At 40.7% G+C, this 24,704-nt stretch overlaps 1 protein-coding gene across 2 annotated transcripts in view; it reads left to right on the top strand.

Annotated features, from left to right (window-relative positions):
* LOC150074877 (microtubule-associated serine/threonine-protein kinase 3-like) overlaps positions 1 to 19,232 on the top strand; it is a 644,779-nt gene extending 625,547 nt beyond the window's left edge. For both annotated transcript variants that reach the window (XM_090389436.1, XM_090389435.1), the window contains one exon: positions 16,010 to 19,232. In XM_090389436.1, coding sequence (XP_090245562.1) covers positions 16,010 to 18,616 — 2,607 coding nt within the window. In that variant the 3' untranslated portion in view covers positions 18,617 to 19,232. The remainder of the gene's footprint in view (positions 1 to 16,009) is intronic.
* Positions 19,233 to 24,704: the final 5,472 nt, after the last annotated feature.

Raw genomic sequence — 24,704 nt, 5'->3', positions numbered from 1 at the left:
ACTCCGCCACTTGGAGGCCAGCCAGGTGTTCCCTTAATGTTTGCTCTGGCAGGTCCTACCACCTATTTTCCTGAGATTTCAGTGGCTTAGGACCTAAAAAAAAAAAAAAAAAAATTCTTCTTTTCTTTTGGGCACAGTGGTACATTACACGCAACTTAGAGGGGCTATAAGGGATAAGCGCTGGAGGTAATAATATTTCCTAATAGGTCGGGCATGAATTTTGGTGTTTTAAATTTGGACGTGTGGGGCAGGCGCTGTTGTAAAGAGAAAGAGATGGGAGGGGGGTGGAAGACTGGGAGGTTGGAAATTGGAAGTAAGGGGTCTATAGGGAAGATGACCCCTGTTGAAATAGTGGGGCATGCCCATGCCCCACCAGAGGAGAAAGAGGGGTGGCAGGAGCGGGAGGCGACAGCAGACCGTCCCCTCCCCCCCTGCTAGGGAAAGAGGAGTAAAACGCAGGCTAGACAGAGCCGGGGCGCTATATGGCATCATAAGATGCAATCTTCAAGGTCCAAGTCCAAGTTTCAATCTTCGTCTTTGCATTGGTCCAGTGGAGGTCCAAGTCCAGAAGTCAGGTCCAGTTTGTTACATTCATGTGTTTTATCTGCTTCAGGTGGTCACTATTTCAGAGTTTCGCAGTCATCTCAGGTAGTTACGTCTGTGTTTTCATAGGTTAGTGATGATGTGGCATGGATCTTTGTCTTTCAAAGAGTTTGCGGGCAAAGATGGTGAAAGCCCGGTAATTATCTTCCTCTTGCAATATTATTTCTTCTCGGTTTTTTAGCAAGGAGTTGATGCGTGTATATAGCTGACATCTGAGGTCCTCGTAGTTGTCACAGTCATGGATAAGATGTTCCCATGTGTCCTCCTGACCGCAGTTACAGCTCGGGTTATCAGAGATTCCCAGCTCATGGAGTTTTCCTCTGAAGGAGCCGTGTCCTGTAAGAAGGAAGGTGGTGTGCAAGCCAGGGGAAAACTAGGATGGGGAAATAGGATATACCCTGCTGACATCGGGTATAAATTTTTTGGTGACTTGACCTTTTGTGGTAAGATTCCATCTATTTTGCCAGATAGATTGCAGGTGTTCCGTTAACCTCTTATTTTCTGAGGATTTGCTTTTCTGTGGATCTGTTGTGTAGCCTAAATAAGTTGTGGTTCTTCCTTTTGAATGTTGGTGTAGCAGCCCACAGCGCACAATCTCCAGGTCCAGGGGAAGGAAGCCTGCCAGGACCTGGAGCGCATGGGTGCTCACCGTGCAGCAGGCTCTAGTTGTTGTCAATAGTATGGATCGGTGGATCGACTCCAGCTTTTTCTTGTTGACTGCTGTGTTTGCTTTCTGATACCAGGTGCCTGCACCATAGGAAAGGATAGGGATGAAGAGAGCTTTGTATAGAAGAGAAAGGGCCCTCTTCTTTAGTCCCCAGTCCCTCCTGGTGATTTTGGTTATCAGGGCCGAGAGCCTTCTTGTTTTCGTTCTGAGATAACAGAGATGAGATGTGAAGTTCAAGTTTCGGTCTAGTGTTATTCCTAAGTATTTTAGTTCCTGTTTGAGTTTGATGGTCGCTCCATTTATTTTGATTAGTGGAGGTCTACCAGGGTCAAGGTGACTCCTGAGGAGTATTGAGTTTGTTTTTTCGGTTCGGTTGAGATCGTTAGAAGATTCCTCTTGGCCCAATCCTGTAGCATGTGTGTGGCATGATTGCCTATGGCCTCCAGTTGAGCCCTGCTGTCTGCTTGAAGCATCATAATCAGATCATCAGCGTATGCCTGTGTAATGACATTTGGAACATCCAGGTTTAAAAACTCATCAAGCACCAGGTTCCACAGGAGCGGCCCCAGGACGGATCCCTGGGGGCAGCCCCTGTAAACCAGTCTGGATGCAGAGGTAAAGGGAGTGCTGACAGTGATTCTTCGGTTTTCCAGGTAAGATTTCATGCAGTGAAATAGATTTGATGGGATTTCAGCCCGTCGGAGCGTGGCTAGAACACTGGGCCACCAGAGGGAGTCAAAGGCTCCAGCGAAGTTAATTGAGATGAGGAGGAAATATTTCTTGTTACAGTTTCTGACTGCATCGATGATCCTCTCGAAGGCATCAGTGGTGGAGCATCCCCTCCTGAAACCAAATTGGTTTCTTGACATCAATTGAGCATTCTGGTAACGGTTTTCAATTCTGTGGTAGATGAGGTGCTCAGAGAGCTTGCTCAGCATCGACAGCAGAGCGATAGGCCTGTATGAGCCTGGCGTGTCCTTGGGTTTAGTGGGGTTTTTCAGGATAAGTCTGACTCAGGCTGTCTTCCACGAAGTTGTGAGGCATGCCTCACAACTTCGTGGAACCTCACAATGCCTCACAGCTTCGTGGAAGCTGTGAGGCATTGATTTGCTAGGTTTAATATAGTATCCGGTATAATTTCCACTGCCTTTTTTAGTATTTCTGGCTCTATTTGATCTTCGCCGGGAGTTTTTCTGTTTTGCATTTTGGCTGCAGCTATGTTGAGTTCTGTTATCGTGAAAGGGGGCTCCACTGTCTGGGTGGAGTATTTATCATTCTCCTCGCAGAGAATTCTCTGTTCATGCGTGTGTGGAATTGTTGAAGGTAGGAGGATATGGTCCAATATATTATTAATGGAGGAGTGCCAGGATTTAGTGTATGTCCCTTGAGGTGTTAAGGTAGCAGCAACGACTTCTCCCCTGGGGAATTTACTTGTGGTGATTTTATATGCCAATCCCCAGGGGTCTGCATTTCCCACTGTGGATACAAAGTCTTCCCAGGAGTGTCTCTTTCTTGTTTTAATTTGAGCCGTATATTGGTTCCTGACCTCCCGGTATTGCTGTCTGAGTATGTCAACCTCTGCTTGGGGCCAAGATCTGCGTGCCCTTTGGAACCTTTTTCGAGCATTATTCACTCGCTGTCTTATTGCCTGGAGTTCTGGTGACCACCAGTGGACCACTTTGGGAACGGGCTTCTTCTTCCTGATGGCCATGTTTGCTGCTTCGGTTATAAGCTGCGTTACTTTTTGTTGGTGTTGGTCTGGATTGAGATATTTTGGGTCAAAATTCCTGGCTTTTTCCATCAATGTTTGTTGGAATAAGTTCCAGTCTGCTTTTTGGATGGCGTATCTTGGCGAGAGGAATCTAGGTAGATACTGTGCTACGAGGGAGTGGTGGAGGTCAAAGGTTAGGACTCTGTGGTCCGAGGTAGTCCAGTGTTCTTGTACCACCCAGGGGGAGAGATGCCCAACAATCGACCGAGTGGCCAAAGTTACATCTATATTTGCCTCCCATAGTGTGCTGGAGAAAGTTGATGGTTGATTAGGTCTGTTCAGAACTGCTAGATTACTGTTGGAGATGTAATCCTCCAAGCGCTGACCATTTCTGGCACCCCCACGGTCTGGTCTTTCACTGTGCCAAGCAGGGGATCTGCAGTTGGCGTCCATTCTTACTATGAGTTTGGCATTCTGCATTTGTAGTTGGATATTTTGAAAAATATCTTGTCACGGGCAATATATCTTCTCCCGGACGGGCATATATAGAGGTGACATAAATTCCCCTAGCGGTGAGGCTATATGGGCACATACAGCCCAGTTTGTACATAGATCTGAGATCTTGGTTACCGTGAGGTCAGGATTCCGGACAGCGATGGCAGCCCACAGGTTGTCTCCATCAACTTGTACGATCTTGTAATGTAAGGGGTAGCCTTTTACTTCTTTGTTGTAGGTGTAAGGCTCCTGTAGCATTAATATGTCATAATTTTCTTCCATGGCTTTTTTAGCCATTTGTGCGGCAACAGCCTTAGATCTCTGGGCATTGTGCTGTGCGAATTTAATCTTTGTTTGATTATAGTGATTCCTGTTATTTCCCATAGTCGGTTCTGTTCTGTTGTGCACTCTTAGCCTTTATGTAGATTGGACACTTATTATCCTGTAGTGAGTGATCAAATGGTAGCTTCGTTTCTTTACAATTCACACAGATTGCAGGTTCTGCTTTCCTGGGGCAAAATGCAAATTCATGTCCGATGTCTGCACAATGACCACAGGTAGGTTGTGTTTGCTTACAGGTGTGGGTCGTGTGACCAAAGCGGCAGCACCTGTAGCATTTGGGAACAGCCACATGCTCACGAAAACGATGGCTGCCCCAGTTTATATAGATTCTTGATTGTTGGCTCAAAGATTTCCAGGCCGCTGCTGAGAGCTCTATGATCCAATTTATGGCATTTCCGTTTCTGGATTTAGTTTTATATTTCGGCATAATGTGTTGCCCTGATTCTTCCTCCATGAGTGTCTGCTTCAAGTTTTTGCAGTATATTTCCTCTGTTAATTCTTCTGGTGTTGTCTCTTTGTCTACATCAAATACAATGATGCTTGGCCCTTTCCGTCTAGGAGGCTCTGCTAGAAGTCCCAGCATTGAAATTTTGGGGTTGCTGATTATACCTTTTATGTCCTCCGCAGTTTCAGTTTCAATTAACACCCCTACGTTTCTTGTTTTCCGAATAGATCTAAGTTTGAGGACGAGAGTTTCCTGTGCGGACGTGCCTTTCTGCCGCTACTGGAACAGAGAAGTTTTTTCTGATTTATTTTCTGCTTTATTAGTTTAAATTGACATATTAACTTATTTCTAGAGTAGCTTTATATTCCTATTTACGGTACTTAAAGTTAAAGTAACTTAGGTAGAGATTTGTAGGTATTACTTAGTATCGGAAAGGGTATCAAATACACTTGTTTACCGTTCATAAACAGCCGCCATTGTTATGTGAAAATTAATCAGTAAATCTGTTAATCTTATCGAACTTCATTGGCAATTAAATTGTACTTTTAACTATACATATAACCACTTAGGTTACGGAACATAAATAATTAGTAAAAATAAATAATTACTACATAACTTGATACGGAAGTTATATAAAGGGACTTCGTAGATAACACTCGTTACTGAAACGCGATACAGCATATCCGGAATTCGATAGCATTAGCTTTGTATAGTATAGTTCATAATATAATATTGTCAATTAATCAGTAGATCAATTAATCTTGTTAAACTTCATTGTCAATTAAATTGTTCTTTTAACTATATATATATAATGACTTAGAGTACAAATGTAACAAATAATTAATACATACTTGATACGGAAGTTATATAAAGGGAACTCGTAGATAACACTCGATACTGAAAAATAAATATAGCGTTATAACTGTGTTAAGATACAAGTTTAAGGTTTTAATTTTGTTCTGAAATTGTAATTTTACTGGCATTTAAATCGAAATCATGACTCTGACCAGAGCAGCAAAGCAAAAGGCTCAAGCTAATGGGAGTGCTGTGACTCAGGGGAGAACTGAGGGGGGCAGTTGCCCTCTGAATCACAGCCTTTTAAGATGCACTGTTTGCTTGATGTTTGCGGAGCAATCGGGTACGGGACATGATACTGCCATGGGGGATGTCTTTGTGTGTGCACGATGCAAGGAGTGCAAGGAAATTAGGCGACAACTCGGCGTTGTTATGGGCCTATATGAGACCTTGAAGGACAGGGTGGATGCCCTCGAAGGAAATAAATTGAGGGGCTCATCAAGCTCTCAGCTGCCCACATCAACGCCAGAGCTTGCACTTGGTCATCTTGCAACACAGAGGCAGCCCCCAAGGCAGAATGCGCTGGTCCCACAGGAACTAGTAGTTGTTGGTGACTCTATTGTCAGGGAAACGGGGAACATGCTTTGTAAAAAGGATAGGTGGAACAGGACCAGGGTATGTCTGCCAGGGGCAAGGGTTGATGACGTTGTAGAGCAGATATCATCTTTTAAGGGCACAAAAGGTGATATAGTTGTACACGTTGGCACTAATGACATTAAGAGTAGGAGACCAGCGGAATTACTTAACAAGTACAGGTCACTGTTGTAAAAAAGCCGTGAAGTAGGGTTAAATTTGAAAGTGTCTGCAATTCTGCCCAGACACGATAGGAGGGAGTATATGATGAGAGCCTTGTCGATCAATTCGGCCCTGGAAAGATTGTGCAAGGCTCAAGGGGTAGAATTTTTTTCAGCCTGGAATGTACTTGTTAACAGGTGAGATTGCTTCTACAGGGATGGGATACACTTAAATAGAAAGGGTGCAAGAATATTTGCTGATGCTATCGAGGCAGTGTTAGGTGGGTCGGAAAACTGCTAGCTTGGGGGGAGACAAAGACTAATGGATTAACAGTAGCCACTGGCAGAGGTGAAAGAGATTCTTGCACTGCTTCTATTGGAATGAGCAGAAGCCTGAAAAACAAGATGCAGGATATTTCAGAGACTGCTGGAAATCATTGTGATACAAGTAAACACATGGGTTGTGTTAGGGTAGCTAAGAATAGAAACAAGTGCAGGTATACTTGCGTGTACACCAATGCTAGGAGTTTAGTAAATAAATTTGATGAAGTTGAGTATTGCTCAAAACATCAAAGGCAGATATTGTTGGGATATCAGAGACGTGGTGTCACACAGATATAAGGAATGCAGAACTGGAATTTGGGGAGTAAAATGTGTATAGAAAGGATAGACAGGACAGGAGGGGAGGAGGGGTTATGCTATTAGTTAAAAAACACATAAAATCCAAGGAAGTGAAGCCAGTCGACATTGATGGACAGGGCAGTGTCGAGTCAGTTTGGTGTGACATAAGCATAGGTAAATCAAAATTGAGAGTAGGAGAGTGCTGTAGGCCTAATGACTCTGATGAGTATAATAAGAAACTGTACATGGAAATAGAGTGGGCCAGTAAATCAGAGAGTCTTATAATGGGGGATTTTAATTTCCCAGATATTGACTGGAATTTGTGGGTTGGTCACTCACACACTAGCAGGGCTTTTGTGGATTTATTGGATGATTGTTTTCTACACCAGCATGTTCGGGAGGCAACTAGAGGAGTAATACTCTTGATCTGATTATCAGTAGTGATTCTTCATGCATTAGGAATCTGCAGATAAAGGAACCACTGGGTGGCAGTGATCACAGTGTGCTGAAGTGGGATTTACTCAAGGAGGTAACTACCATCGGAGGCAAAGGGAAGGGTTTTTGCTTTCGTAAAGGCGACTATGATGGTCTGAGACAGTATTTAAATTCTATACAGTGGGACCAACTGATGATGTTACCAACAGCAAATTCAAAATGGGAAGCATTCAAGGAACTAATCTTGGAAGCTACTAGGGCTTTACATACCAACCAAGAAATATTGTTCAGGGTTCAGGCCTAAATGGTTGTCAGATGAACTAATGAGACATATGGCAGAGAAGAAAAATGCATGGGATACATACAAATTAATGGGGTACATGGAAGCCTATGATAGATATAAGTTGGTCTGTAACCAAGTCACAAAGGAGATTAGGCAGGCAAAGGCAGATTATGAGAAATCCTTGGCAAAGGACGCAAAGAAAAACAGAAAAGAGTTCTTTACCTTTTAAACTCAAGAAAGAAAGGGATGAATCAGATTGGTCCACTGGATGTTGATGGTTCAACAGTTGAGGATCCTGCTCAGGTGGCTAACAATCTAAATGAGTATTTTGCATCTACATTCACACATGAGGAGTTATTCAGGAAGGGGAATGTTGTAGGTGAAGTAAACATTGGCAGTGAGCTAGATTATTTTCTAATAACTGAGAGGAAAGTGGAGGAGAAATTGCTGAGGATAAAGATAAAAAAGGCACCAGGGGTGGATGGAATCTATCCAGTTATATTAAAGGAGCCAGCAAAGGAAGTAAGCAAACCCCTAGCCATAATTATGAGAGCTTCTTTGGACTCAGGGGAGGTACCCATGGACTGGAGATGTGCAAATGTAACCCCAATTCACAAAGGAGGATCAAAGGCTGACACAAGTAATTATAGACCTGTTAGTTTAACTTCAGTTCCAGGAAAATTAATGGAGGCACTGGTTAAAGAAGCACTGCAGGATCATCTGGACAAGAATTCAGTTATAGCTCAGACACAGCATGGTTTTGTTAAGGGCAGGTCTTGTCTGACCAATTTGATTGGTTACTATGATGTAGTCACAAAAGAACTGGATGCAGGGAATAACTTTGATATTATATATTTGGATCTTAGAAAGGCTTTTGATACTGTTGCGCATGGAAGACTGCTGCACAAATTGGAGAAGTGTGGCATTGGAGGCAAATTGCTGCTATGGCTAAAGAGATGGTTGAGTGGCAGAAGACAGAGAGTGGTAATCAATGGACACTGCTCAACGTGGACTAATGTTATTAGTGGAGTTCCTCAGGGTTCAGTGTTGGGTCCATTGTTGTTTTCTGTATTTATAAATGATATTGATGATGGTGTATCAGGCTTAATGTCCAAGTTTGCAGACGATACCAAGGTTGGCAGGGTTGTTAAGGACACTACTGATACTATGCTACTGCAACAGGATCTGGAAAGGTTGAGCAGATGGGCTGAGAGGTGGCAAATGAAGTTTAACATTGACAAATGTAAAGTACTACATATGGGAAACAGTAACCCCAGATCAAAGTATCAACTCTGTGGTACTACGCTGACAGTGGTAGAGAATGAAAAGGACCTGGGGGTAATTGTGCAGGCAGATATGAAGTTCTCTGAGCAGTGCAGACGAGCTGCAAGAGTAGCTCATGGTGTCTTGTCAATGATATACAGGAATTTTTCTAGCAGGGATAAGGATGTGATTATTCCCTTGTATAAGGCATTGGTCAGGCCACACCTTGAGTACTGTATACAGGTCTGGAGGCCTCATTTCAAGAAGGATGTAGAGATGCTGGAACGAGTACAGAGAAGGGCAACAAGATTAGTGAATGGAACAAAGGGTTGCTCTTACGAAGAAAGGCTTAAGTTTTGCAAATTACAGAGCCTGGAGACTAGCCATCGGCGAGGTGATCTGATAGAGGTGTATAAGGCTTTGAATGGCTTGAGCATGCTCAATGCCGATGGGATTCTTCCTCTTGCTCAGAATAATCACCTGAGAGGGCATAAATTCAAATTGAGGAAGGACGGATGTCGGATAGATGTGCGGAAATTTGCCTTTAGCCAGCGGGCAGTTGGTTTGTGGAATAGACTCCCATCGCTTGTTGTTGAAGTTGATAGCCTAAATAAATTTAAGGCTCAGCTGGACAGGTATTTCGAACGAACGGAGGGGTGAAATGGGAGTAGTGGTTTTTTTTTTTTTTTTTTTTTTGGCTGATGCTGAATAAGCTTGCTTTCTTGCATCATATGCCTCTACTAATGCTAATGCTAATCTTAGTATGCTTGAAGTCACCCTTCAGTTTTTCTACTATTGTTTGTTTTACTTCTTCACTGGTCTTGTGTGTTTCTGTAGAGGCTGGTTTTAGTACAACTAGGTGCTGTTTTGGTATGAGGGCTTTTCTTTGGGCTGTTGTGGTTCGATTTGTAATGATGCTTTCATGTGTCTTGTTTAGGTTGGTCCTCAGCGCTTGGGAGTAGGTAGGGACGTGCTGTAGCATTTCCTTTGCCCTACTGTTTTGATAGACTTGAAGTTTGGCTAAGGGAACCTCTTTTTCCAAGTTGGTCTGGACTAGGATTGTCTCCATTTTCATCCATAATCCCACTATTTCCCCCCGGAGTGCAGTCGTAATCCTATTATGTTGATCTTTAAATAGGCTTTCTAGGGTAGTCCTTAGAATAAGAGACTGCTCCAGTGCAGTGCCTTCAGGCAGTCTGGGGTCCAGTGGGGTTTCTTGTTTTTCCTGCCCTTTTTCTGTCACATTTTCTTGTTGGGAGATAGCCTGCTCCGTTTGGTCTTTGTTCTCGCTTTTGGAGCGGGTTTTCATCTCCAATCTGGGAGCTGTGGATTGCTTGCCCTTTCTCTTCACTGTGGATGCTGTTAGAGTACTGTCCAAATCTTCGTTATTCCATATAAGTATTGGGTCATCGTTATTTATAGCCTTTTTCAGAGGCGTACTTGGATTTTTCGATTTTACGGCCAGGTCTGGATTATCGGGATTGTTTCGGTTTATCGGTTCCATATTTTCCCCAGATGAAGAGTTCTGAACGGCAGCTACTGAATTGCTTAGCTGCAGGAGTGTAATGCTTAGTGCAGATTCTGTTTTATGCTTGTTGACCTAAGCTTGCCGGGTGGGGGGGGAGAGATTCAACCCTAATCACCAAAATACCTGGATGTTGTGCTTAGTTTATTATTCGTTCTGGGAGGTCACCACTGTGCACATAATTATATATATTCTCAGTATCATGATGTAGTGAAATTACCTGACTTTTATTAATTCTGTGTTAAATATATTTAGTACCCCTAAAATGTTTTGGATATAGATGTCTTGTAGTAGCAAGTAACTCACACTAACGGTCACTCAGACAAGGTCCGACCAATCAGGGCTCGACTGCGTGGGACACTGAGAACGTATTGTTATATATATTCAAAATATCATAAATGTAGTGACATTAAATAACTTTTATTAATCCTGTATTAGATCAAATATATTTAGTACCCCTAAATGTTCAAGGTATAGATCTCTTAAAGTGCGTGGCAAATAACTCACACTAATAACGGTCACTCAGACAATGTCCGACCAATCAGGGCTCGACCGCGTGGTGTACAACTGTCTTTGTTTATCAGGCACCATATTAAAATTAGACAAAAAACCAGTAAAATATCTGATATTCATCATGCAAAAACATATGTGGCTATAAAGCTGTTCATTTGCAATTCCCGATAGTTGATATCATCATCATTTAAGCGATATTTGCGGTACCGATAGCTTTAACAAAGTTCAACTTAATATACAATGGGAAGTTGTCACGTTCTAGCCCAGCGAGATCAATGCTAATGAAAAGTGACCATAATTTTCGTTTACCTTGGCCGATCTTCACGAAGTTGATGTCTGTGGACACATCTTGAGAAGAGGAACTTGACGGACACAAAGTAGAGCAAAATGTGACACTTTAAACTACTAAAATCACGACAAATAGTGAAGCACCAAAACTGTGCGTCTGCCAATCTACACAGATGAATCTAAAACTGACACCCACGTTAGTGCAGCAGCAGTTTTTCCCAACCTTGCCATAGCCAAGAGACACCAATGAATGCAGCCGCTACACTGCAATAGCATCATGCATAGCATCAAATTTCACCTTATCAACAAATATATTGAACAGTACAGACTCCATTAGTGCTACCCAAGCTATACAGCAGAATACAAATCACGATAACCCCTTACTCATACAGATTTTGAATACCATGACTAAGCTACATAGAAAGAAGCAAGAACTCATCTTTTGTTGGATCCCTGGTCATGTTAGAATTTCTGGAAATGAATGTGCTGATCTAGCTGCAAAAACTGCTACAGATCCTATAGATGAACCGTTTAGTATACTGATCACAGACTAAGTCAATTATAAAGAAGTGGTGTCTTGAAAAATGGCAACACATCTGGCAGAGTCAAGTTGGGAACAAACTACTCTGTATAAAGAAACATCTCAAACCTTGGAAAGCCAGTATATGTGAAAACATGCATGAAGAAGTTGTATTAGCCCGACTACGAATAGGCCATACACATCTAATACATCTTTATCTTCTTGCAGGCACTGATCCACCACTGTGTACAAATTGCAACACTCAGCTCACTGTCCAACACGTACTCATTGATTGCCCCAAATACAATAGTGACCGACAAGCTATGTTTACCTCTTTTTCCAGGACGAAAAAGAGGTAAACATTCCTTTCAGTATTGCTGACCTGGCAGATACCCCACACCTGGCCAGAATTTTTTCATTCTTTAAACAGATACAACTGTACAACACAGTGTGAACTTCAACAACATTTAAATATATAAAGTGCATATTTAACATCACCATAGTTAGTTGCATTATGGCCTTGCTGCCCTTTCACCGTAAAGCCCATAAACAAACAGCTAGCAGGGATAAGGAATTGATTATCCCTTTAGACACATCTTAAGTATTGTATACAGGTCTGGAGACCTCGCTTTAGGAAGGATGTAGATCTGCTGGAATGGGTGCAGAGAATGGTAATGAGATTGGTGAAGGAAATGAAATAGTGCTCTTACCTAGAAAGGTTTCAGTTCTGCAGAATGCAGTTTCTGGAGACTAGGCACCTGCGGGATGATCTGATTGAGCTGTTTAAGGCCTTGAATGGATTATGTAAGCTGCATGTTATTATTATTATTATTATTATTATTATTAGCAGCCATATGGTGCAAGGAAGCCTGAGGCTTATGCTGCACCAGCCAAAAAAAAAATTCTCATGTTACCCTGAGAAATAGGGTGGGAGGGGGGAGGGCGAGAGAGAAAGAAGTAGAAGGGAATCACCAAGAAAGAGAAGAATGATGATATCCAGCTCAGGACCCTAGGTTTGCCAAGCTCATACTCACCAGATGTGAGCCCCTGATGTGAATGGCATTTTCTTCCTCTTGCTGAGACCACACACACACACACATGAATGGGTGTAAGTTTTAAGTAGAGGAAGGATAGTTGTGTGGAAGTTTGCCTTCACCCAGCAGGTGGTTGATTGTTGGAACAGGCTTCCCTCTGTTGTGGTGGAAGTGGATGGTTTGAATAAATTCAAGGAAAAACTAGACAAATGCTTGGAGGGTATGGATGGAAGAAGTGTGTAGTTTTTTTTTTTTTTTTTTCCTTATCATTTGCCACTACTACTACTATAACACAAAGTTGAGAATGACCACAAGAGAAAGGTGCCATTGGAGAAGAGGCCATCACCAAGTTGTGATCTGAGGTGCCTAGAGGACCACTCACTTTGACTGTGTACTTTGAAGGGTTGTTTGTAAGAAAAAAATTTAGTGTTTGGCTTTGTGGTTAAGTTTGGTTTTCTGATAGGTAAATGAGCAATCTGTGTGAGGTCATTAGTAATTGCAAAAGATTCATCTTGATCATCTGGGTTCATGTGACTAGAAAACAGAAGCCAGCTGAAATTGTGAACATTAAAATCACTATGGAAAATACCTCACTGTTAGGAAGGTTGGACTGGTGAAAGTTAATTTTCAAAAAGAGGAAGTCAAAGAGTTCTTTTCTTTGAAACTTAACTGATTAGTGCAGTTGGGTGATAGTAGGGACAACAAATGAATTTGACAGAATGGTGGAAACAGATTTTAAGCCAGAGAAATTCAAAAAGAGGAGATTGCAAATTACTAAGTCTCTGAAGAGTGACTGGTTCAGTAATTCAGCAATCAAAAAGTAAAAAAAAGAAAAAAAAAAGTAAAGTGCAGCCATTATCAACCCACTGCAGGATGGAAGCCTCCTCAACAATTCATGCTGAGGAAAAATGGACCATAATCTGCCACGCTGGTCCAGTGCGGGTTGGCAGATCGACCGTATTCAGCAGTCAGGGGCTTGAACCCCGGTCTACTCAAAGAGCGTGTGCTACTGCACTCCCGCTCCTGCCCACTCGGCTACGGAAGCCGTCTTCAAAAAGTAATCAATGCCAAATGTATCATCGACATTCACACATGAGGAGTTATTCAGCAAGGGGAATGCCAGAGTTGTATTCAACTCTAGCAGTAAGCTACAGAATCTTGAAATAACTGGGAGTAAAATGGTGGAGAAACTGTTGAAGATAAACACAAGAAAGGCACCCGGGGTGGATGGGATCTATCCAGTTATATTAAAGGAGGCAGCAAAGGAAGTAAGCAAACCCTTAGCCATAATTATGAGAGCTTCCTTGGACTCAGGGGAGGTACCCATAGACTGAAAATGTGCAAATGTGACCCCAATTCACAAAGGAGGATCAAAGGCTGACACAAGTAATTATAGACCTGTGAGCTTAACTTCTGTTCCAGGAAAATTAATGGAGGCACTGGTTAAAGAAGCACTGCAGGATCATTTAGACAAGACTTCAGTTATAGCTCAGACACAGCATGGTTTTGTTAAGGGGAAGTCTTGCCTGACCAACTTGATTGGATACTATGATGCAGTCACAAAAGAACTGGATGCAGGGAATAACTTTGATATTATATACTTTGATCTTAGAAAGGCTTTTGATACTGTTGCACATGGAAGACTGCTACACAAATTGGAGCAGTGTGACATTGGAGGCAAATTGCTGCTATGGCTAAAGAGATGGTTGAGGGGGAGAAGACAGAGAGTGGTAATCAATGGACACTGCTCATCGTGGACTAATGTTATTAGTGGAGTCCCTCAGGGCTCAGTGTTGGGTCCATTATTGTTTACTGTATTTATAAATGATATTGATGATGGTATATCAAGCTTAATGTCCACGTTTGCAGACGATACAAAGGTTGGCAGGGTTGTCAAGGACACTACTGACACTGTGCTGCTGCAACAGGATCTGGAAAGGTTGAGCAGATGGGCTGAGAGGTAGCAAATGAAGTTTAACATTGACAAATGTAAAGTACTACACATGGGAAACAGCAACCCCAGAGCAACGTATCAACTCTGTGGTACTACACTGACAGTGGTAGAGAATGAAAGGGACTTGGGGGTGGTTGTGCAGGCAGATATGAAGTTCTCTGAGCAGTGCAGACGGGCTGCAAGAGTAGCTCATGGAGTATTGTCAATGATATACAGGAATTTTTCCAGCAGGGATAAGGAGGTGATTATTCCATTGTATAAGGCAATGGTCAGGCCACACCTAGAGTACTGTATACAGGTCTGGAGGCCTCATTTCAAGAAGGATGTAGAGCTGCTGGAACGAGTACAGAGAAGGGCAACAAGATTAGTGAATGGAACAAAGGGGTGCTCTTACGAAGAAAGGCTTAAGTTTTGCAAATTACAGTGTCTGGAGACTAGGCACCAGCGAGGTGATCTGATAGAGGTGTATAAAGCCTTGAATGGTTTAAGCATGCATCAATGCTGATGGGATTCTTCCTCTAGCTCAGAAAAATCACCTGAGAGGGCATAAATTCAAATTGAGGAAAGACAGATGTAAGATAGACGTGCGGAAATTTGCCTTTAGCCAGCAGGTGGTTGGTTGGTGGAACAGACTTCCATCCCTTGTGGTGGAGGTTGATGCCAAATGTATCATTGCTAAAAAAAATGATCTTATTCCAATTAGACCCATCATTTTAACTGATAGCACTTCAGACTTACCATCCACAACTAAAGCTGGCTATTTAAACTGTTGAAGTGTACCTTAATTCCATATTCCTTTTGCTTTTTCAAATACCTGAAATGTGGCCACTTCCAGCAGGCACATTGAGGTGATTCCGTTTGAAAAAAGCCACCCAGCATTTTTTTCAAAGCATGTGAATTATATAGGTAACTGGTGGGAAAAAAAATTTAAAACTGCAATATAGAATATCAAGTCATTTTTTGAGGCTTGTAGGCAAGTTGAATGACCATGGACACAGGAATGACCACGCATGTTGAGCATGCGTGGTCATTCCTGTGTTGCTTGCATTTGAAGCTGTCTTTCTACTGCAGCTCAAATGGATGTATTAGTTCAGCCTGATAGGCTAATTTTGTCAAATATATGCTCTCAACCTCCAAAAAAGATATGCTTCAAATGAATGGAATATGATTGAAATATTTATAGCTTCTAATGATACTTCCTCATATGATACAGAATATTCAAAAACCTCAAAATTTTCTCTCTCACCAACAGTATAGAAGTGAATAAGCATTCAGATAATGAGGAACCCATTTTAGCACTCCATGAAAGTGACACTATGGTTTCTGGGTGCCCTATTTATATTGTAAAGAGACAGTTATTGATAACTTCGAAAATTTTGCTTTCAGTCAGTCAGACAATAATTGATTGTTGGATGTCAGTTATTTTCTGTAAACTTCTATCTGTTGTTATAGAAGTGGATACTTCAAAATTTCAAGCAGAATTGGACAAATTATTAAAAGGGATGGACTGGGTGTTGGAGTTTTTTTTTTGTTTTGTTTTTTGTTTTATTCTGTATCTCTTATAATTTAACTTTGCATTGATTTGCCATTACTAATTTGATACAGTGTTATAATGTTAAGATGATTTTGTTTCTAAAATGTTACTTGCTACTGTTATATGTTTTTATAACGTATTTTAAATTAAATGGCATAATTATTTTTTTTTTCTGCCCTTATAACAGGCTGTTGAAAATAACAGTCCAGCTTTTGAAGCTGGTCTTCGGCCAGGAGATCTTATCACTCATATTAATGGAGAGTCTGTTCAAGGACTTCTACATCATCAAGTTCTTCAGCTTATTTTATCTGGTGGAGATAGGATTAATATTCGCACACTTCCACTGGATAGTACAACTATTAAAACTGGTGGGCGTAAAAGGAACCCGTCTGTGATTAAAATGGCCAGGCGTCCCCTCTCAGGAAGGCGACGTCCAGGCCAAGGAAAAAGAGATGGCCATTCAGATAAGAAACGGCGAGCTTCCTTGCTTCGCCGCTTGAGTAGCAAACGTGCTAGTGCAGAAATACAACAAGCTGTTTCTGGTTCATCTCCAGTATTAACACCTAGCAGAAGTTTTCAATCTCTTGCTCGCACATTAGCTTCATCTGCAGTGGACAGCTTGCCTGCTTCTCCAACGCGTACCAAGAGTCCTCGTTCTCCTCCCACTGCTCGCTTGTGCTCTCAGTCTGATTCTCCTCATTCTACTGGAAATTCCTCCCAGAGCAGCTCTCCTAGTTCCAGTGTTCCAAATTCTCCAGCAGGGTCTACTCATCTACCACACTTTCCTCGCCCAAGTTCACTTCATGGACTTAAGCATAAACTTACTCAAACATTCCATTCGCCCAGACGCAAATCTGTGGGACATATTCCTCTTTCCCCTCTTGCCCGCACACCATCACCTTCGCCTATTGCTTCTACCTCACCTACTCGTTCACCTTCACCTTTAGCATTTCCTATAAGCCATCATCAAGGAGTTGTTCCAGCTTTTCCTGTTCATAAAGGTCCACCTGCCTCAGCCCTCACCTCCACTCTTTGTGCTTCTGGAAAGAAGTCTTTCATGAGGCCAAAAAGTGCTGAACCAAGTTCTCCACTCTTAAGAAGAGCTTTATCTCCTGATCGCCTTCATCCAAAATCAGCCGAAGGAAAAGTAAAAAGAGAATCGTTTTCTGGACAAGCATCACCTTTAGCATTATCCTCCTCACCTTCATGCCGAGGCCATTATATATCCACTTCAGTAGTTAGCACAGTCTCTAAATTGTGTGGGTCAAGTAACTCTTTATCCTCATCCTCTCCCCAGACTAGTGATAAAGATATCTCTACAAGTAAAGCTGGGAAGCTACAGCCAATAGAATCTGCAAGTAAAATATCTAGAGGTCTTTTTGATTTGCCTGATATAGCTACCTGCTTAGCAAGTGGTGCAGTTGCAAAAGTAGAAAATAAGAATGATAAAAACTGTGAAGAACCTGGACTAAAATTAGGCTGCTCTTTGGTACCTGAAACAAAATTAATTGACCAGTTACATAAGAAGAAAGGTGGAGAAAGACAAGAGAAACAATCTTCAAGTCCTTCTGAAACAGAAAACAAACCAGAAATTTTACATCTATATTCTGAAAAAAAAACTGATGCATGTATGAGTAAAAGCAAGTCATCAGGTTTATCTCCTTCAGCAATAAAGAAACAATGTATTACACCAGATATTCAAATAACAACTTATACATTGCAGAGTGGCATTTCAGAACCAGGTTCCCTTTCTTCAAAACAAGGAATTACAAAGAATGAATCAACTTTACTAGAATCTGAAATAAAAAGCAGAAGTTCTTCAACACCTTCACATCTTGGTACTGTGGCAGAGCAGAAAGAACAACTTGGAGTTGATACACAGAGTAAAGAAAAAGAACCAAAATTGGAAAGGGCAAAACAGTCTCCAAAAAAAAGTGCTCTTGGTTCAAATTCAGAAGGTGAAACTTTACAGTGTTGTAAATTAGAGAAAGGGAATTCATCTCCATCCAATGAAAAGGGTAATTTATCTGAAATTACTTCTACAAAACCCCCTTTAGAATTGCTCTCTAAAGCTAGCAATTCATTTAAACAGTGTAATCATTCTTCTCATAAAGAAAAATCAAAAACTTCACCTGAGTTCATTGATAGTTCATCAGTGAAAAGCTCAAAGTATGTCATCCCTGAATGTTCTAAAGAAATACCACATACTGCTGTGGAAAATTCATTTGTCCAGAACACTAAAACTATGAAGCAAGTGCCATTGCAGCCTTCCAATATACATAAAAGTTCAGATGCATCATTCACAACTCTTGTAAGGAATTCAACTCACAGTAGTGATGCACATCTGTTACATTCTATAGAGGAAACACTACAATTCACAAATACCAGATCCTTAGCTGTTAAAGATGCTAAAATACCTGTATCTGCTTCTTGCATCCATCCTGTTTTATCTGATCTCCATTTGCAAACACAGGCCTCAACAGTTGAAAAGGCTGTTCCTATCATGCAGGAACTAGCCAACCAAGCTTGTATATCTACACCATCCAAAACCTCAGTGCATCCCAACATGAGTAGTGTTTCCGAACATGATTCATCCATGTTAGAAACTAATGACATTGTGACTTCAAAAGTGGCAAAAGAACCAAAGAGTCAAGCTAATTTGCTACGTGATTTCCCAAAAAAAAACTCAAAAACTGATGGTTGTACTTCAGATAAGATTCCTTCTGCAAGTAGTCATAAGTTAAACCAAAGTGAAAGCATGAGCTTAAATTCTGGTAACAGTGCCTCCAAATAGACCAAGGAATATCAAGCTTTGTATAAAAGAAGAGCTACAGCTTAAGTCAATTCTAAAATTAGATTCCAGCCAATTTGTCATTACAGGTTGTTACCAAAGGTAAAATGTTAACAACAAACTTTGTAAAAGTTTATTAAAATATTAAAAATATTTGTCTCCTTAGCAGTGATACTGAATGGATAATTTTAATTTTTATTAAATGTCAGTTTATTTAAGATGTGGCACTCCAGTGGGGTACTGTTACTTCAGTGTAAATTGTTGTATACATATCTGTAAAAAAAAGAAAAAATAGCATTAGGCAAATAAAAAAAGGCTTGTGGAATTGAGAAAAAAAAAAGCTTATAGCTCTATAATTGGATCAACTACCATAAATAATTGGTGGTATTCACACTTGCTGTGTTAAAATTTAAATAACTGTTCTTTATTTATTTGTTCCTATCTGTGATGTTCATGGAACATTACAGTATGCCGTGCTTACATCTTGCCATAAGAGGCAATTTATGTTCTCTGTATTGTGCCTACATTGTGTACATCATATGTGTGTATTTGCTCATTTATTTCTGATTATACAAATTTCTGTGTAAATATAAAGTAAATGAAATTGAGAGAAATATATATTGAGAGACTGTTGAATTCTGTACTGTATCATACAACTGCTATATGCTTTCTGTCTTTCTATTTGTCATGACAGATTTTAATTTTTGTCTTCCAATATCAAAATTGTACTCTAGTACTTATGGACTATAAACTTCAACTTCTGGTAACAAAACCAGTTGTTACGGAATAAAAATGTTCTTTGTGGATTACCCACTTTATTTTTAGTTTTTTAATTTTGTTTTATTGCATTTGTTCTTTAACCAGTTGTCCAACTCTAATATTAGACTGATATAGCAGGGGTGGTCAGGCTTAGGACACCTGAGTGCTTCACAGAAGGAACATAAAAAAAAAAAAAAAAAAAAAGTTCAAAAACTTTAGATATTTATATATCGTTTACATATATTTAGCTTATGATATTTATATATATATTCAGTCGGGACTCCAAGTTCGTGGGATCTGTAATCACAGATTCGTGTTTTCGCAATGGCAGTCACAAAATTTATCATACTAAAAATTTGGCTGCTGCTCACTGCATTCACCCTGAGTGGTGCTGGGACATGCGCATCTTCAGTCTCGCAGGGAGCGTCATCCAAGTAGGATGGCTTGTGACCTTTGTGTGTTGCATATCTGCATTAGGCTACTTGTGCATAATATATTACTGTGCTTATGTGAATACCCAAAACATGAGTCGAATCGTCCGAAGAGACTACGGACAGATAAACAGAATTCAGATATGCCAGCATTTCTTATAATGCATTCACTGTCCACACAACCTGTCGGCAAGCTTCTTTTAATACAAAAATGTTTATAATCGGTTGTTGGATCCCCTAAAATGGTGAAGTGTGTCAAGTCTGGAGACATTATAATTTAAACATCAAAAACATCACATTCAGAAAAATTGTTAAAATTACATTTAACAATATTCCAGTGTCAGTTATGCCCCATAACACTAAACACATTGAGAAGCGTTAATTCTAGAAGTGAATTGGACTTGTTAACTTCTGAAGAAGAACTAGTACAAGAGCTTAGCAAACAAAAGGTAACACATGCATGGAGAATAATGACTACGAAAGATGGCAACCTAGTACCAACCAGATCCATCATTTTAACATTCAGTACTCAGACACTTCCATCTTCTGTTAAAGCAGGTTACTTAAACTGGTTTCTAAAGATTGACCTTACATCCCGAATCCCCGTTGGTGCTCTAAGTGCCAGAAGTATGGGCATTCTCAGACGGCATGTCGAGGCAATGCTGAGTGTCCTATTTGTGGCTCCAAGGAGACAGTACAACTTCCACTTTTACTTCTGCAAACTGTAAAGGAAGCCATCATGCATTTTCTAAAGCATGTGACCTTTGGAAAACAGAAAACATACAGAAGTATAAAGTCACATATGCTGAATCAAGAAAGCAGATATTGCTAACCATGTTTAGCCAATCATATGCACTGGTCACCAAAAACAGCAGCTCAGCTGCAACCCAAACAGATGTCTCCATAGAACCGAATATTTCCTTTGCCACATGGGTCAAAACTGCTAACATATAATAAGAAACCTACAATAAGTGAAACCAGCAACACGCCGATCAGTATCCCAACTGATGCTATATCAATGTTGCCTGAAACAACAAAATCAGCTACTGTTGAAAATCAGAAAAAAAAACCCACGAAATATCAACATGGAAATGGAGGTTCAGTCAGACGATGACACAGTACTGGAGTTACATGCTAATGATACCATGGATACAGGATACCCACACTTTCCCAGAAATGAAAAATCAAAACCAAATAGACAGAAACCTTCTCAGTTTCTGTCTATTATAAAAACAGAACAATCTTCCTCAAACAATCCCAATCAATGAACAAATTCCTACAATGGAATTGCAGAGGATTACACAGCAATGCAGGTGACCTGAATGATTTACTCATACAAACTAATGCAATAGGTGTATGCTTACAGGAAACATTTTTATCACCAGAAGTTTCTCTCAAATTCAAAACTACTATGTTTAGGCGAGACAGATTCTGACACTCCTGCTCGTGGAGGGGTATCTATTCTTGTCAAAAATACCATATGATCAACACATCTCAAACTACAAACTTCCTTAGAAATGGTAGCAGTTCAGATGGCAATGGGAATATCGTTATGCATTTATATCCCACCAAATTATCTCTGCTACCAGCCTGAACTTGACAATCTTTTTACACAACTGCCACATCCTGTATGTATGCTTGGTGATTTAAACGGACACCATCCATTGTGGGGATCTTTCACTGTGGACAGCAGAGGCCAATTATTTGAATCATTCCTGGATAACCATAATCTGACTGTATTAAACTCTGGCTCTCCAACTCAAATTCAACTACCTACAGGTACAACTCCCTAGATTTATCCATATGTTCAGCATCTCTTTTTTTCTAAGCATTAGCATTAGTAGAGGCATATGATGCAAGAAAGCAAGCTTATGCGGCATCAGCAAAAAAAAAAAACGCTCCCAATTCACCGCTCCGTTCCTTCCAAATAACTGTCCAGCTCAACCTTAAATTTATTTAGGCTATCAACTTCCACAACAAAGGATGAAAGTGTTCCACCAACCAACCAACCACTGGCTAAAGGCAGTCTTCTGCACATCTGTCTTACAACTGTCTTTCCTCAATTTGAATTTATGCCCTCTCAGGTGATTATTCTGAGGAAGAGGAAGAATTGCATTAGCATTGAGAATGCTCAAACCATTCAAGGCTTTATATACCTCAATCAGATATGTCTCCAGACACTAATTTGCAAAACTCAAGCCTTTCTTTGTAAGAGCATGGAATGGTTAGCGCTGAATGATCCATTTATGTACAGGAAGAAGATATTGAAGACTTGAACGATCACATTACCAACCATACACTATCGGCAGCCGAAATTTCCATTCCAAAATCCAACCACCGCAAACTGGTACACCAAAACCAGTGGTGGAATGAAGATTGCTCCAAAGAGAAAAAAGCCGTGCTTAAAACCAAATTCACAACTACTGCCAACCCAAGTGTTTTCAAAAAACTCAGAGCCAGAGCAAGACAAATTAGAAAAAAAAGCAAAACGTGCCTCCCGGATTATCTGTAAAAAAAAATAAAAAATAATAAAAATACAAGCTCTCAATGAGAAATTTCTACCGTCAAAGTCTCCAATAATACAATGGAATGGGCAGGACTTATCCTCTCCTACTGATATTGCAAATGCTTTAGCGGAATCTTTCTTTAATATCTGTGACCTTTCAATGCATTAAAATTAATGAAGAACATATTAAATTGAATTTTTCAACTAGTTGTTCACTTCCGTATTTGGTGTCGTTCACACCACACAATTACTATCACTGAGCTGAAAGAATCCCTGAGATTTTTTCACAAAAGCATCTATCTGAAACTTTTACAACCTGATCTTTTCAGAAAATTCATACCCTCTTGTTTGGCATCATTTCTATATTTGTGCTATACCAAAACCCGGCAAAGATGCTTCTCAAATTCAGAATTATAGACTGATATCGTTGACAAGCTGGGCAAAATAATTGAAAGGATGGTGCATAAGAGGCTCACCTGTATTCTAGATTCCCAACACCTACTTTCTGATCACCAATATGGCTTCCATAGAAACAGGTCTCCCCTAGATTTACTTGTAAAAGTTGAATCCGACATTCGTAATGCCTTCCTCAGGAGACATCTAGTGATGGTCAAACTGGATATTCATTAAGCATTTGACACCACATGGCGTCATGGTATGAAAGATATGCATCAGTTGGGGCTGAGAGGATACCTCCCTTTAATAATTTAAAATTTTTTTAAATTACACACCTTTCAAGTCCGATATAAAAGCATGCTACCAGCATTTCACATTCTTGAAGAGGGTGTCCCACGGTTCTATATTGAGTCCAACCCTATTTGCGATTAGGGTCAACAATACATTGGAAGATCTTCCAAAAATGATTGAAGTATACATGTATACTGATGACTTCACCATATCCTGCCAATTGCAAAGTATAAATACCATAAAGTATGAATATTGAGTACGGACAGTGGATTTTTGGCTTCTCTAAAGGGATAAGTATTTTTTTAAATTTTAACGTATTCTTCGTTATTTAACATAGTACATTATGTTTTACGGAGATATTAAATAGGTTTAGTAGTGTTCGTTAGCTTCTTTTTTTTTTTTAATTTAACCAGCGATTTTTGGAAGTTACGACTCCCGGTGTTGGTGCCAATATTGTTGAACTAGCCGCCATATTGTAGTCGATAAGAAATAGCTTAACGTATACAAGGTATCTCAAAAATATTGGGATCTCAAAAATATTGGGAGAAACGTTTAGGGGAGGTAGGTAACATCAAAAGGAATGTGAATCGCATAGTAACCCATTACCTGAAACGTCACGGGAAAGTAGTAGTAGAGGCACAAGAAGCAGATATGACAAGGCAATAATTAGTGGCAAACATTTATTTGACATAATATTAACAATGGAGTACGAGATGGATGCATTTCATGATGTTACAACAGATGCTCGAAGGTTCACCATGAGACGCGATGCATGCGTGACACCGACGCAGCATGGATTGGCGGACACACCTGAAGTTTCTTTGACAGTAGCAGCAACGCAGACGAGTCTTACTACGAGATCCATTTCTGTCTCCACAGGCTATTCATACACAATAGATTTGAGGGCCCCATAAAAAGAAATCAAGGCTGATTTATCGGGCCTTGATTTCTTTTTGTGGGGCCCCATGCTCACCTGATTCGATAAATCAGGTGAGCATGGGGGCTAGGCAACGGGTCCATCGACGCCCAAAATGCCTGTTCAAGTGGTCACGAAAACACCTTCCATAATGGGCAGGCACCTTGTCATGTTGAAACCAAATGTTGCGTCTCACATTTGCTGGAACATCGTCAAGTAACCCTGGTAGAACTTGTTCAAGAAAGATCCGATATTTAGCGGAGTTTGTGCGGGATGGTAACAGGTATGGGCCGACTAAGCAGTCACCGACCATACCGGTCCACACATTTATTGCGAAGCAATGTTGTGTCGCATGAGAGTACACACTGTGGGTTGTCGTGAGCCCACACATTTGAATAAGCCTTCCCGAGTGAAGTAAGCCTCATCCATGAACAAAACATAGGCTGCAAAATACAAGTCTTGAACACTTTCTTGGAGAAACCACTGCGCAAAAGCCACACTTACAGGATGATCTTTCGTCACCAAAGGGTTCAGTAACTGAACCCTTTGGTGACGAAAGAGGTGTAAGGAATCGTGCCAGACACGCTGTACACTGCAACGAGACACTCCTAAGGCAGAAGCAATGGCATGTGTGCTGGTAGTAGGATTATTCTGGACGGCATTCAACACATTCTTCCATGGCCGGAGTTCCCGTCGAACGTGGTCTGCCTGCACTACTGTTACCTCTAAATGACCCATAATCGCACAAATTTTGATGCACACGCGCAAAGGGTGGTCTGGTAAATGTCTGGA

This window comes from Mastigoproctus giganteus, unplaced genomic scaffold (genome assembly GCF_048544385.1).
Source record: "Mastigoproctus giganteus isolate SK-2022 unplaced genomic scaffold, ASM4854438v1 scaffold_18, whole genome shotgun sequence".
In the NCBI taxonomy this organism is placed as follows: domain Eukaryota; kingdom Metazoa; phylum Arthropoda; class Arachnida; order Uropygi; family Thelyphonidae; genus Mastigoproctus; species Mastigoproctus giganteus.
The sequence above is the reverse complement of the archived record's forward strand: the minus strand, read 5'-3'. Positions and strand labels throughout refer to the sequence as shown.